Source organism: Trachurus japonicus, chromosome 7 (genome assembly GCF_045865225.1).
Source record: "Trachurus japonicus isolate A0001 chromosome 7, Traja_1.0".
Lineage (NCBI taxonomy): Eukaryota > Metazoa > Chordata > Actinopteri > Carangiformes > Carangidae > Trachurus > Trachurus japonicus.
The window spans coordinates 16,723,294-16,739,640 of NC_140913.1; the positions used below are offsets into that span (position 1 = coordinate 16,723,294).

At 40.3% G+C, this 16,347-nt stretch overlaps 2 protein-coding genes across 5 annotated transcripts in view; one reads left to right on the top strand and one right to left on the bottom strand.

Moving 5' to 3' along the window:
* LOC146984468 (chymotrypsin-C-like) overlaps nt 1–16,347 on the top strand; it is a 246,211-nt gene that overhangs the window by 200,905 nt on the left and 28,959 nt on the right. The window lies entirely within an intron of this gene.
* prdm2a (PR domain containing 2, with ZNF domain a) lies at nt 1,450–10,084 on the bottom strand. 4 transcript variants are annotated; one of them, XM_085781585.1, is made up of 4 exons: nt 9,983–10,084; nt 8,499–8,564; nt 3,665–7,921; nt 1,450–3,427 (listed from the first exon to the last, which is right to left on the bottom strand). In XM_085781585.1, exon 3 carries the CDS (start codon nt 7,849–7,851, stop codon nt 3,697–3,699), a length of 4,155 nt encoding a protein of 1,384 aa, XP_085637711.1. In that variant the 5' UTR covers nt 7,852–7,921; nt 8,499–8,564; nt 9,983–10,084; the 3' UTR covers nt 1,450–3,427; nt 3,665–3,696. The 4 variants fall into 4 exon arrangements, with proteins under 4 accessions (XP_085637711.1, XP_085637710.1, XP_085637713.1 ...); XM_085781584.1 differs by having other exon boundaries at nt 8,499–8,567; XM_085781587.1 differs by having other exon boundaries at nt 8,499–8,567; nt 9,601–10,030.

Genomic DNA, 16,347 nt, shown 5'->3' on the forward strand with positions numbered 1-16,347 from the left:
TTCCTCACATCAACAACAAAACATGTGGTGTCATCTGACATATTCCCGAAACCTTGTGATGAGGTTTGAGCAGAATCACTTTGTTGAAGCTCCAAACCACTTGTGTTGATTTGTCACAAAGGCACTAAAAGCCTCTGAGCAGTGAAAATACTACAGTAGCTTCACCAGAGGGAGAACGAACCCACAAGCTATTACATAACAGTAGACAGTGATACGTATGACATACAGTAGCCTAGCTACTGTTGCTCGTAATAGTGAAGAATCATAAAAAAGTGCTCTTTTCCACAGACCCTTAGGTTATTTGCCTGCATCAAATAAAAGATTTTGATCAACACTGCCAAAATTTTAATTAAATTCATGCCCACTGCGTTGCATGTTGATGAACAATTATACTCAGGCAGAGATTAGTTTTTGTCTGTTAATGTTTGATTGAGAGAGCGTGCCGACACAGGCCAGCACTTGGACCTGGTCTCTACAGGCAGGAGTAGCTGTTGCCTTTGTGAGTAAGGATTAATTTTGAGGAAGATTAAAGTCAGCAGCCATGTTTCATTTAAATAGAGTGAATTGGCCTGTCAAAGCCTCTGCCATTCAAAGATGTCTTATGTTGGTGAAAAAAAAAATTCATGTCTCATGCCGTACAATACAAGTGTGCCCACTCAAGTACAATACTCAAAGGAAAAGCACCCCGTGGCTATTTTCAAAAGCACTACAGTCCGTTCCAGTGGTTTCACACAACCCGATTCAAATGCTTAATACATTTGTTGCAGACAAAGCATATGTACAGTAGTAACCTTGAATATGAATAGAATTTAGTTTACAGGAGAAGTCCACAGGACAATCTCTCATTAGACTTCAGGACACCGTCTCTGGCTGCAGAGCGTGTCGTCGGATGATTTCAGGTAAAGTTTGATTTTGGCCACGTCAGGTATAACACCATCTCGTTGTCACAAGGCTTTGGAAAAATATGCAACATCACTGACTGCACCCATTTGAGATTTGAATTCAACAGGTAAGTTCCCATTGTGGTGTTTACAAATTATATGTACAGGTTTAATGAGATTCAATGCATAATGTTTAAACAAATCAGGTTTAGAAGCATTGCACTCGGATCTTTGGAATGTGATACTAAGAGTGTTGATTTGTTTTCTACATTGTTGACTACATTCGTCCTTAGCATGGCGACTTTTTGGCAACCAGATTTTAAACGTTCAAATAGTGGTGGAAGAGAAAATATTTGAATAGCAAAAATCAAGAGTGAATGTAAACGGATGAGACGCAGTGGTGGTTCAGAGCAGTCCACTGCTCCTAAGGTTAAAGTAAGGAAAGTGTGCCACCACCTGGACAGTTTACTACTTTGTAGCCCAGCATAAAGTGCAGGAAGCTACATAATGCTATAACATAATGTAATTGACTTGTTTTTAGTACCAAAAAGAAAAAGCTTTACACATGTAAACTTAACATTCTCCATTTATTTTTAACACTCGCTTCAAGAAAACTCTAGTGCAAATCATACAGAGAAACTGTTTCGAGATTGATAACGTGATTTCTTAAATTATTAATAAATATACATGACTCATTTGAAATGCTACAAGCACTCTTCACAGTTAAATAACAGTCTCCATCCTGTACTGTACATCTCACACATTACAGTCTGTCTGAACAAAACAAATATTACCAGCAAGGGCTGAAAAAGGCAAAAATGTAAAGTAGATGTACCATTACAATTTCAGATACAGACCATTGTCAAGTTTTAGTTTGCCCAAATTAATATAACTCAGATCAATCATAATCATATCATATAATTACCCTGTATAGCACTGTAACTTCAAACTAGCAGATTATACAAACTGAAATCATACAGATACAATGCGTTACACTCATTCTTTGAGATTAGTGACAACTTGCCACAAACATTTTCATATGTTCCTACAGGATCTCAGCAAAAATGACCCCATAATTAATCTAACATTTCCATTTTGCAATTTATACATGTTGGAATTCATTATACACACTTCACACAATGAACTGCTGAAAACTCACACTGATTATAAGCAATGATGAAGTGCATGTATGCGACAGATGACAAAGACCTAAACAGACTGTACTTCTAATATGAACACTTCTAGTCATAATCCCACACAAAATTAGATTTTAACAGAGGTTTGCAGAGGAGGTGCAAAATGAAGCCTAAGAGAAGACAGAAAAAATAACTACGAGAGATTTTTCAACATTGTTTTTTTTTTTTAAACGTTGCTAAGATGTATCCAAGATGTACAGAGCATTATAGTACTTCTGTTTGGGATTGCAGTGTAAACACATCCAAGTGCAGTGTTTCCTCCAATGGTTGGAAATTTATTTTGGGGGTGGGGGGGTCTATGAACTTGAAAATGCACAATATGAGATTAGTGTGCAAAATGAGCTCTGCATATCTTTAACAAGTTCACACACATTATATAGGGAAGTTGTGTTTTTTTTTTTTGCATTTTTAGCAAACTTGAGTAAACTGTTGGAGTGGGATTGAATCTAACCACCACCAAAATAAATTCCTCATATGGAAAACACTAAACTGTTTACTCTTCATCACTTCTATGCCACATTTTAGCCATATCATATAAATCTGGTGGCACATAAACATTATTATTCTCAGATCTCTCATACAAATACATGGCAACTGGGCCAAGCTGATAATGACACAATTTCGATTTGAAAAGCCTATAGTATTAAATCTACTCTCATAGTAGATTTATTCACAGTCTCATATTCACACCAACAATGACAACATTGACTTCCTCCATTGTAATCAAGTACTGATATCCCTAATAAGAATTTAGAGAAGTGGCAATGTCCAATCTTTCACTGTACTGAAGAGCATGTGACTTCCCTGTGATTCAAACAATCTAATGTGTCTTCCATGTGATCACACTGGTTAGTGTCAATCAGACCATCAGAACAACATCAGATTCATTGCTGAAGGCCTGACTGCATTAACATAATCCATCCTAAATTAATGTAGCTGTAAAATTAAAGTTGACAGCATGCAGTAAGAGTTCAAACCAAAAGGCCACAGACAACAGATACGGAAAAGTGCAAATGCATGCTGAATATGACTGCTACCCGACATTCTCCTCTAAATACCACTTTCCTGTGACACGTACTGTAGCAGTCAGATTAAATTCAAAGTGCAAAACCTAGCTGTTGACAAAAGGTTCGGGAAACGAGGGAGAAATTTACAAAACTCCAAGCTACTACAAAAGCATTCAAATATTCATTTAAATACATCCACTTACTGACGTATCCTCAGTCGGCTGTTTTATCCAACGTGAACCACTGTACAGAATAATGCAATCTATGTGGTTTACAGTGCGATTAGCAGTTACCTCCCTTTTGTATGACTGAAGATGTATGCAGAGTTCCACACAGCAGCGTCCTGAAAAGGGACAAAACAAAAAATACTGTTGACAAAGATGAAATGCAACATCTTGCCTTTATATAAACATGAATAGCAATACAATAAAAACCCCTATAAATAACAAGCATGATGATCTTTTCAAAACAGCACAGCAATTTCACAATGTTAGTAATTTAAATTTTTTATTTTTGTAACACACACACAACTCAAATATTATGATCATTTTGCAAATAAACCAAGCTGTGCTTTAAATACCTGCTGATCCTCTGGTGGGTTTGGAGTAGTCTTCAAGCTGTAGCACTCTGCTCAGAGTTGCTGGTGACACCTCTGGATGCTTCCTCTTGACTCCGGTTGGGAGGCGGCTCATCCTTCTGGGGTGCAGATTGTTGTGGTTTCACTATAGTGATTTTAATAGGGATGCCTTTGACACTTTGCTGCACTCTGCTATATTGGCGCATAGAGGGGTTGAAAGTGCGAACAATTGGAAGTTCATTCAGAGTCTGAGTCTCTTGTGGTGGCTGTGTGCTCTCTTTAATGATTATCTTTCTTCTTTTGTTTGAAAAGACAGTTTGCACTGGTAGTATGGCAGGTCTCTTAGCCTGGAATCTGGTTTTATGTGGAGGTGAGCCTCGTTTCTCTTCATTATGGGAAACGCCTCTATGCAGGCGTCCATCATTTTCCTTTGTCACAGAGATTCCCCCTTCTTTCCTTTTCTTTGTTTCTTTAGGTTTCTTGGGGCACACTGCCATGTGTTTAGTTCTGCTGCGACGCATTGTGAATTCTCTGCTACAGTGTGGGCACACAAATATCTCCTGCTGCTCATCCACCTGTGCAGATGAAACTTTATTTGATGAAGTTACAGACTTGTTCCTCTGAGGCATGACCCTCTGGACCAACTTTTTCTTCCTTTTGTTCAGTACTTTGAATTTCATCTTTACTGGTGATTCCTGGTTAGATTTGGACCTGTTTGACTGGCTGGCTCTGTTTGAAGCATTGAGTCCGTTGGTAGAATTAGTAGTTGAGAGCACTCCATTCTGAGTTTTTGCAAAGTGGCGTAAAGGGATCGGATTCTTTTTGGGTGTGTATCTCCTTTTATCACTGGCGTTTGCACAGGCCAGGATATGCTTGTGTAGCTCTGGCATGTTATCAAAGCTCTTTCCACACTTGGTGCACCGAATAGCTGTGCTAAAGGTTTGTGGAATGTTATGGGTGGTGAAGTTTGTGGCTGAAGCCAATGAGGCAGCAGGAGATCTGTTATGGTAAGGAAACGGAGGAGGCTTGAAGCTGGGATAGTGCTGATTAATGCCAAGACGAACATCAGGCCCTTTGATTTTGCCTCCATCTGACGCCATGATTTTTATTGTCGTAAATAGCTCCTCCGCAGCCACATCTATTTCACCTTCCTCCTTTTTCACCAATTTCTTGGGTTCCTCTGGGACATCGGGCACTACAGGCTCTGTCTTGACCTTCGTTGAGTAGTTGTGGTTCTGAGGTCTTAGTTTTCCCTTTTCTTCTTCAGCGTATGTACACTGTTGGCCAGGATGCAATTCCTCCTGATGCTGTTTCAGATTGCAAAGGTAGACAAATTCTTTAGTACATGCACTGCAAACGTAAGTTTTGCCAACACCGTGCAGGCTTGATCGATGATCAAGCAAAGCAGAAGGTTTGCCAAACAGCAGCAAGCAGAATTCACACTTGTAGGGCCATTCATCAGCATGGTCACCGACATGATGGCCTAGTTCTTTCATTGAATGGAAAAGCTTATCACACACATTGCAGATGAAATTCTTGGTGAAAGTCTGTTGTGCATCACTTGGTGTGCTATTTGAGGATTCGTCGTCTTCAGCTTTCTTGGAGGGGGGTGAGGCGTTTGATGGTATTTCGGGTGTGCAAACAGTACTGTCAGCATCTTCCTCCTCTTTTGCGGTTGGTGGCTCTGCATTAATAACAGGCTCTGCATAGGGACTTGATTCACCCCCAGAATGAGAATCAGATAATACTGAGGTGGTGGTGGACAGAGTTACTGATTCTGCAATTGATGACATAAGAATAGTCGGGTCCACAGTTTGAGGATTGGGCACTGAAACAATCTGTTGCTGTTCTATGTGATTAACAACCATTTGTGTAGGTACAGGAGCCTCAGAGGTGTTTCCCTGTAGGGTTATTGCAGCAGGAACTACACTCCCGGGGGCTTCAAGGGCTATTGTGCACTCTATCAACACAGTGTTGCTGGTGATGTTATAAGAGTTGATAAGGGAGTCATTTAAAGTTACTGTGGGTGCAAATGGCACATCAGACACGGGAGTGGAGTCAACTATAGGTGGATTGAGAGCAATCTGATCGGTGAGAAACACGTGGCCCGGTAGATTTAAACTTGGATCAAGAGGTTGAGAGAGTGTGACAAGATTGGCAGAATTTGTTGTTGCAAATGCAGCAGATAAGTCACACTCTGCAGTACTCAATGCATTCTCTGTGCAGATTACCAAGGGCTCAGGTGATATATTTGGGGCTAATACCTGGATTGGTTGGTTTGAGGGGTTAGAAATAGGTGGTGGTGGTGCCAAAACTGTAATCAATGATGGCGCAGTAGGGACAACAGTGTGTGAGGCTGGAGAGGCAAATGCTATGGTGCATGGTGAAGCTGGCTGCAAGGTAACAGGGGTAAGGGAGGCAGAAGATGAGGTCAGAGAATTGGGGGGTAGGGCAAGTCCGTAAACAAGACCTTCTGTGCCAGGTTCCACTGGGGTCACCATATCTGAACTTGTGACTATAGTAAAGTCCGTGACTAACGGAGTTTCAGGATTCCCTAGGCTTTGACTTTGCTCTCCAATATTCGTTAAGACTTTCTCCACCATACATGCGTTTGATTTTTCATCTAAATTTAATGTCACTTCGGATTCACCTAGGCTCTTTTTTTGCAAACTTAAATCCAGTGCAGCATCAGCTGAGGCAACATCTTCATTTTTCTTTACTGTATTAGACAGATCCAGTGGTTGCTGGTTACAGGGGTTGCCACCAGTAATGGGGGGCCAGCTCTCTGGCATGATAGGTTTCGCTGCTGTATCCTCAACAGATGGCGTTGGGTCGTCCTTCTCACTGGCTTTTAGGTGTATAGGGGAGAGCTGTGGAGTCTCCATCTGTCCGGTATTTACAGCATCAAAACTGCCCGCATCTGATGTTGGTGTTTCCTCAACAGATGTTAGGCTTTGCTGTGGAGAGCTTGTTGGAGAGCCAGTCCTTCTTTTAAACCTTCCTGTTCCAGTAGGAAGGACAGAGAGAGAAACAGGTGAGCAGGGCTTCTGGCCATCTGTGATGAGGGCAAGCGTGGGTTTAAGGCCGTCTTGCTTCTCCAAGAGCTGCTTCAGCTTAGGAGACAGGAACACTGTCCTTTCTTTCTGCACAACTGTGGACTCTGTGTTCTGAGGAAGAAGATTCTCAATCAAAGAAGATACAAGTGACGATGACGAAGAGGATACCACCACCTCAGACTCCAGTTCTGTTTTTATTTGTGGTAAAAGAGGTGGGGTTGCAGTTCTTCTCTTTGTCAGTGGTTGACCAGGAATCTCTTTGCCGGTAACTGAATCTGTATTTAAAACCTGGCTGATTTGGGTGGGATCAAGAATCAGGGCATCTAGTCCAACCAAAGCTGAAGACCCTGAATGCACCTCAGCTGCTTCACAGCTACTCACTGTACTTGTTGACACTATCTTTCCATCAATGTAAAAGCTCAGATTCTCTGAAATATTGCTAGAGACATCTAGCATGTATTGTTCTGTGTGCTCCCCCTCATTCTCTAGAGCAGCAGCAGGTGCTGGATTGTCACCAAGTTGTGTTTCCTGTTGAGATGTTTCAGTAGAAATCCCCTGAAAACTTTCCTCCTGAGGCAGAGTTTTTTCTTCAGATGGGACTTGCAGGTGCTGCTCGTGAATCCTGCGTTCATGTCGTCGCTTGTTGGTATGAGTTGTGAATATCTTTTCACAATACTTACAAGCATGATGGCCATCTATTACTTCCTGAATGTGGTCTTCAACAGACAAAGTGGATATATTAGAGCTAGAGGGGGATGAAGTATGAGTTTGCATGACTGGACCTGCTGAATCCAGAGGCTTCATCTTCTCATGCTGCGACTGACCTACATTTGAACCAAAAGACGTGTTGCTCTTATTGCTTTTGTATGCATGTGCCTCATTGTTTGTCATAACGTGGATGTGCATGTGTCGTTCCAAGCCTTGTTTGCTGGTAAAATGTCTTTCACAATACTGACAGGGAAAAGAGTCCCAGACTCTCTCAGAATCTTGATTGGGGTGTTTATGAAGATCTGGGTTTGGAGACTTAATTGTGCCTGATTCCATGCTAGTTTCCTCTTGAAAAATATTCTCTTCCTCCTCCTCGTCCTCATTACCTCTAAATTCAGAAAAGTACAAGTGAGGAGAGTCCTCCATCTTCTGTAGAGGTTGTATCCAGTTATCTGAAGAATATCTGTCACACAGGGCTTTGGTTTAGTTGTTACACCTGTTGAACAGATAAAGAAGATATTGTAAACATAATATACCTGAGGTGCCATTTAAGGACTGCATCAAATAAACGTAAACATCCATTGACTAATAAAAACTTTTAACTTTTCTACTTTGACTTTACACCTCAAATGAACTGGTGACTGTGACTTCTAACTGCTGTTTGAGTTGTCTGTTTAATCAAGTTATTCATGTATTCAATGTATTAATTCATTCATTCATTTAAATGCCGACTTAAATGTATTACTACTTCTAAAAGTATTCTGTATGTTTATTATTTATTGACATGATGCAACTCTCATGTACAGGACATTGTGATATACTGAGCTTTATATTGTACATGTGATCATGATATTGTTCACCTCAATATTATCAATTTCATTAACTTTGTCAATATTTTATTTGTTTGGGCATGCTGCATCAGTCCCTGATATTACTGCAGAGAAGGCCATCCCTTAGCTTTGATCTTACAAGCTACAGTGTTTGGGGTCTGGAGGTCAGAGACCACTTTTCCATTTTTGAAAAATGTATACAACCTTGAAAACACAAAACATTTCATGAAAATATAGTCTTACCATTTTAATGCAGAGTTTAAGGTATGTTTTGATTGGTTGTTGAACATGCACGGTTGTCTTGTCTTTCTGCTGGAAGAAAAAAGAAAACAGCAAAGCACACATTATAATACATCATTAAACTTAAGATGGAAAAACAACATGATAAGAAATGTGGTCAAAGTGGGATGGGAGTTGTTCAACACTGTGTACTTATCTCATTGGCCATTTGGCTAAAACGTAGGTCCTGCCTTATGAATTCAAGCTTATGTTCCTCTATCATATGAAGGACACATTATGAAGTGGCAGATGCAGCCCAGGCAAGTGGACACGCAGTTGCATTGCTACTTAATATTAAATCCAAGTATGTTCTTTTCATTTGCGGATAGTCTACTTTGAGCATAGTTCCACAATTATTCTATGCATTATTAACCCTGGTGTTGTTGCCTTTGACCACCTGCTACGCACATCTACATTTTCCCCCGCACACACACACACCTTAATCAATGAGAAGATTGTCGGCCACTACCGTTCATTAACAGAATACTTGCAGACAGATCAAGTTTGGTGCATTTTGACATTCATCTACTGCTTGGTACGACAAAATGGCAGGCTCATCATGTGTAATTTAAAGGACTGTCGTGCTCTTGAACCATTACGGCATCAAAATCTATTTTACTGAGTCGTAATTGTAGTCATCCGTTTGTTTAACAGTTTTCTCGTGAATATACAGAAATTATAATTTTTTAAATGTTGTAGGTGTACTTATTGCTTTTCGGGCACTTGTCGAAACAGAGGAAATGTAAACAAATACCATACAGCTTATGATAACAGTTAGGCTACACGTGATCTTTTTAAAAGCCAAATATATCATGATAAAATAAAATTGAAGCTGTTATGATATCATATGGACAGGTCCGAAAAGGTTTCCAGCACCATTCAAGGGGCCTTTAAATACTTAATTATTTGAAACAGTTTCTTAATATTCGTCCTCCATCTGCGTTGCAACAAATAAATCTAACACGAAATACACACAAAGTGGGTTTAAAATAAATTTAGCCATCCAAATTATCTCAACATTAAATCGGTTTAGCTTCACAGTGCGTTTAACACGCATCTGCTTCACCTGGTGTGATGACGCTCCACCGTCCTTGCACCATTGCTAGCTGCTCTCACAACACGTCTTCACTTTACTGTTTTGCTATTGCGTTACAGACACTGCTAGCACGTCCACTCAAAGGTCAAGTGCTCCTTTAAAACAACACTTCTGTCGTCCTCCAGATAAAAGGGAGTCCCTTGCAAATGACGTACTTATAACAGCCAAGAGCCTGCGGCAATGCTTCACTTAACAAGTGAAATAAATCAGCGGTTATAGACAGGCAAGCACCAACAATACTGTTAGCTACAATGCTAACCCTGGAGCTCTGGCTACGCGTAAGGTATAACGTTCGACACGGGCGTTACGAATGGTAACTGTTGCTAAAGAACGTGACCGTTTGCGTACGTACTTATGCTCGAATCCGAAGCGTCGCAGAAACGGTTTGAAATAATCCTCCGGTTCAGGTTGTGGACAGTTGTGAATATTCTTCCTTAATGCACCAACAACATTTAAGCGTTTTCATTGGTCGGAACATGTGGATGTCAAATGTTGGCCAATCAGCAACAGGTTTGTTAAGAGCTGGGAAGAGGAAGAAAAAAAAAAAAACATCACTGCAAGAGGCAACGGTCTCAAACTAAAGGGAACAGTGGTGCATCACCGCTATCATAGATCATTTATTTAATTAAATGAACTGACAATGCTGTAGGCTGAAATAGCCTATTACATATTTTGGATAAATTAGTTGGATCTTAGCCCCCAGTTTCTTTTTTGACGCGTTTTGACTAATTTTCACATCCTCAAAAATGCTTTTGAATTTTCAAACAGACTAGTATATATATTACTAATCAGTCTTAAATATGTATGTATTTTATTTATTTATTTATTTTACAAATGCCCATAAAATGTATTTCTGAAATTTTAGATCTCAGTAAAACAGACCCTATTTTAACCTATGATTTTAACTCTGAACCTTGTCCTTGCAGTTCGCTCATTCAGCCTGAAGAGGGCGCCATTAGTCGGTTATAACCATAGACTGTAAGGTTATAACCAACTTTGAACTGAACAGGTCATTTTCAACAAAGATGTTGTTTGATGAAGCCAGTAATTTAAATCAGAGAAAAAGCTACCTACACGACAATATTGTTTTATTTTCATAGGCATACACTTTCTTATTTATTTATTTTATTTCACTTTTCTATTTTATTGATTTGCTAAATAAATCCCATGCCACTGGCAATTTTAACTAACTAACTAATTAACTATTTTAGGCTACTAATATGCCAGTCTCTTTAATTACTTTTGCCATTTTTGTTACACAGCTGCTGAGAATAGAGCAGCCACATTGGCAAGTTCATGATTTATGAAGTGATATGTGTTCCCTCTTTTCCCTAACAATTGTGAATTGAATCACAAGGCACTGCCTCATATAAGGCTCACACCTACACTGATAGGCAGAGGGCTCCCCTGTGGTTCCACATAGCATTACTTCCACCTCCAGAATCAGGCCAACAAGACTGTCTTTGAGAGCATTTGTAGGAGGTCACCAGACCCCACGTATACATCTGTGACATCGTGCAGCACATGGGTGGTGTTCTCATGGCAAATGCCCGGTATTTCTTGTTGTAATATATGTGGGCCGAATTTGCTATATAACTGCATACCAGACCTCTGAAAGCCACAATAAAGTTTCCAAACAATCGGGTTCTCTTAAGTCTAATAGAGAACACTGTTGTTTTGAGAACCCTCCTCTATGTTTAACTACCAACTTCCCACACTGAATTGCTGATACATTGTGATATGACATGTATTTCTGAGAGCCAAACTGTCATAGACACCATTATATTACTACACCTTCACCTTCTGATCATGTTTGCTTATACAGTACATGGTTGCCCCTAAAGTTGGAATAAAATATATATATTTTTTACTTTTTCTCATAAAATGATTGTGACAGTGTGATTTATTCTTGATAAAACGTTGTTATTTAATCTCTTCATAACTTATCACTGTGAAAATTAAACCACAATTAACCATTATACCCGTAATAGAAATAAATATTATTCCAACTTTATGGGCAACTGTGTTGTTCTTCACAGAGAGTCACCCTGGACATGCCCAACGCCCCATCATGTCTTTCACAGTTGATGACAATTACAGCTGTGGCACTATGATGAAGAGTTAACAATTGGGTCTGCTGGTGAGACACATACGTCAAATCATGTCATAAGCAGGTGATGAGTGCCTGGAAGCTAAAACACACATACCTAAGCCGCCAAAGGCAAGAAACGGCTTTGCGCCAAGCAAAAGCAATCCAACTCGAATATCATTGCAAGAGAACAAACTGTACATCAGTGTACCATTCTTTTGATAATCAAGTATATGAAATGTATTTTACAGGTATAAGTCTTTGCACTACCACTATGGCATTAGATTCCTAAATCAGTATGCTGAACTGAGGTTCAGTGATATTTGAGTTTGTGTATTTAAAATACATGTATCCTCTTCCCAGAAGCCACCAGGTCAAATTTGCAACAAGATTGAAAGTCAACATGCAATACCTTACCTGCAAAGGCCTTCATGGTAAATAACCCTGTAGCTTAACATGATCCTGGAAACAAAATTCTCAAACACTGAGACTGAGGATATTTATGAAGGTGTAAAATACATCACTGTCATTGATAAAAGGACAGAGCATTTCAACATGTCATATACCCTTAATTTTCATATTAATGTCTTCACATTTAAAGTCTACAGTCGATACACCATGTCAGTCTTAGATTGTAAATTGAATGTTTAGTTCTCGTGGTCACTGTGTCTGTCTCTGTGTCTAAGATTCAAGCACATTGAAGAATAAAATACTGAGTTCATAAAAACAGCTAAGTTTAAATCATAAACCCCAGGTCTCAGAAGCCATAAATAACAGTGAACTGATTGACCTAAAACTGAAACAGTTTGCCCCAGATTAAATGCATGGTAACATATCCTGTGGCAGTGGGCGCTGGTTCGTGCCAATGACTCTGTGCACAATGAAACATTCACAATCCACATGAACATATAGGACAAGAGAGACAGAGAGGGAGAGGTGGCCCACAACGCGCCTGTGTATCAGGAGGATCACTGAGCAAGGACTTTAGTATGAAACAATAAGGGTCTCTTATACATAATGTGTGCCACACAGCGCAGACAAAGGCTTGCCTGTGATTATACAACATGTCATGTCACTGGGACGAAACCAAATTTTATTGCTTCATGCCGTGGGACGCCAGCTGTGCAGGGAGGAACATGCAAATGTGGACACATGGGAACACATACACAAACTGTACAGTGCAAGAGTACATGATACTGTACATGCAGGCAACTGTAGCCCACTGTAGCCCACTGTACTGCATATTTATGACAGTATGTGCACTTACACTTGCACACACACACACACACACACACAGACACATGCATGCACACACCACGCCCATGCTAACAATCCTCCAAAGTCTAATAAACACACATGTGTCCAGGAGAATCACGGTGCCTATATTTCTGCACACACACATTTAGAGATGCACCCTGACCCCCATAAAGTAACACGCCATATGCACAGATACCGTACACACACTTAACATACCTCTAACACAACATCAATCCTTCTCCTCTTTCACTGTCTCTGCCACACACAAGCAAATTCAGCTATTCCTTTCATCCGTACTGTATCTGACCACACACACAAACACACTGTCTATGCCTGTCACTCTGTGCCCCCTCTCTTGTCCCTCCAGCCCCACCACACCCACCTCATCCACCCTTTAGTTACAGCTGTCTTCGGCACTCAAAACAGGCCTATGGGCTGACATTTTTTCCTCCATGCACTCCACAGGCCTGACATATGGCACTCCTCACACGCAAACACACCTACACAGTGCTGCAGAGCTCCAGTGATCACAGGATGGCATTCATGTCAGCCTCATGAGATGAAGAACTGCAGACATAGGCTTGTGACAGAGATGGAGAAAAAACAGTGTGTGTTTACCCAAGTTCTCTTGACATTTTGTATTCCGATTCTTTTGGTATCGGTTACAATAATCAAACTGTCAAACCACGAGATTCAAAAGCCACAAATCTATAAAGAAGCACAGTGCCCCGGATGTGGTTTTATGAATGCAAGATTGCTAAAGCTGACTGTGGGCAATGTGACATGACAGTAGCAGAAAGAGCCCAGGTTCAGCAGAGGCCTTTATTTTTTTTTTAAGTATATTTTTGGGCTTTTTTTGCCTTTATTTTATAGTTCAATTGAGAGAGACAGGAAATGGGTGGGCAGAGAGAGGGGGAATGACAGGTAGAAAAAGGGCCGCCCAATGCAGGATTCAAACCGGGGCCCACTGCAGCGAGGACTGTAGCCAACTGAGGCCTTTCTATGTGGAATTTGCGTTTTATTCATGTTGTTAATGCTTTTCCCCACATGTTTTAGCTGCCTTACACAACCATACAGGGATGATGAACTGGCCACTCTCAATTGCCATCAGGTGTAATTTTGTAAATGTGTCTGGCTATGTAAGCGACATTCACTTGTGTGTAACATTGATTATTTAGACCACAGATGCATGTTTTACATAATGTCAGAGAAAGTTATTTGAGTATGATATCTGGTGTTGAATAACATTATTACAGTAATACATTGATGAACATAACTAGAAGCACAATACATTTGTAGGTTACAGTCATTTGTTTGTTTCATTGCATGATCAGAGGAAAATGTGAAGAGTCAAGAGGAAGACATTCCTGTTTGTGTCAACTGTATTGATACAGTTATTTGTATATAGGATTCTTAAATTATTGTTTTAGATACAAACCTGTTATCTTTGTTATTTGTGTCATTTGTTAGTATTGTGACAACAATTCACTACCAACACACAATGCACACCTATGGTTTATAAGTTTTAATGCAGTAATGTTATTGTTATCTATAATCAAAGCAGACAGAATTTACATGGACTTTTATGTAGAGCTGCATCACAGCCTTTTTATTTCAACATGACATTATTTGCCTTCCGTTTCAACTGTTGCTAGCTAGGGTATAATATCTTGAATATCTGTATATTTGTGTTACCATTACAGTATGTGTACTTTTTTATGGTTAGCCATTGCATAGCAGCACCTATTCATCAGTTGTAATGGCTATTGACAATGTAGGATCTTATAGTTAATTTTAGCTATTTCCCCCAACTTATTTTCTATTTGTTTTGTTTTTTTAATTAATAAAAATGAGCACTCATAGGCTATAAGCCAACCTCACCTGATGTTATGTTTTTGGCCCTGCACTTACAGTACAAATTCCCATTCCTCTATTGTTATACAATCTGTGCGCTCTTTTCACTGTTGGGATTATAATGTGCTGAGTTGGCACCAGCTGTTTACTTACAAAGGGGAGGACAAATTCAAATCATGTATGTTTCTCTTGTATCACAAACATGTGGCTTACAGTCAACTATAAGTAACTTGGGACTTCAGGCAGCCATTGTACAGACTAAAATAACCACACATTCCTCTGATGAATCAAAATACCCCAGTCTGGGTTTATTTAGGGAAAAGATATTGCCTCATTCGCCTGCTAACTGAGCAGGTTCTTCCTTCCTCTCGAACAGTTTTCAGTAACCCCAAGATGAGCACAGAAAGGTAGAGGGGAAGCTTGTACATGTTACACAAACACAGCTCATGCCCTCACACCACATAAGCAGGCGGCCTTGAGTCTGATAATTCAGTATGATACATGCATGTAGCCTACTAGTCTAACTATGTGTCACAAACATGACTGAGGCTCTTTCTGTGAATCACACACTTTTATGGTGAGTCTCAACAGCTGCTTTTCTGGGACATTTTGCTGGAACATGACTGTTATGATTGGTTTAGCATGTGTTCATCTGCGCAGAGTAGAGAGTGCTTCAGGTCTTCATTTGAGTATTTCTGGGCGTGTGTCTATGTGCGTACTTAAATTCCCCTGATTGATACCGGTGGGCCCACCCAGGAAGTGACTCCCCCTGTCCTGATGTACAGAAATCCCCTTTGCTGAAGGAGAGAGAGGGAGCTGCTGCTAGTGAGCAGCTTCACAGCCATGGCCCATAGCCTCTCCATCTGCCCCTCTCAAAAGACTCCATTGTTCCCAGCAGTCTGAGGCAAGAGAGAGAGCTAAAGAGAGCTCTGAAGCCCGCCGGTGGAGCAGAGGCTGGGGTGGTGGGCATTGGGCCGCTGCCTAAAACCACACGGAGGAGAGGGAGCCAGACACAGAGCATCTCTGTGCAGCTCACAGCCCACTGTTGGAGCCATGCCTCAGTTTAACAGCACTGTATGAAAAACTCCAAAACATGACATAAAAAACACACCTAACTGTCAGAGGGTTCAACCAACTCAACGGTTCGAGGCCATATGGTCTTCCATATTTGGTGCTGTTTGTCTCCCTCCAAAAAAGGGGTGTCCTTTTTTTTTTCTTTTTTTAAATTTGAAGCATTACTTGAATGGTCCAATCAGAGTAGGCAGCTGGATGATGCCCCTGTGGAAGCATTTTAATCATGTGTGTGATTTGCACTTGGAAAGAGAAAATAAGAGTCACACGATTTGAACTTGGAGAAGTATTTGTGCCTGGTCGAGTGTGAAATGAGTGCATTGCTAGAGTAACAATGGAATCTCAATGATAGGAAACAGATAGGGCAATAAAACAACTGTTTGTACCTCAATAATCTGAGATATTTTACAAACAAACAAGCAAGCAAAAAAACAAAACAAAATAAA

Excerpts from the sequence above, each read along its gene's own strand:
- prdm2a (XM_085781585.1), bottom strand. The coding sequence starts at position 7,851 with ATGGAGGACTCTCCTCACTTGTACTTTTCTGAATTTAGAGGTAATGAG.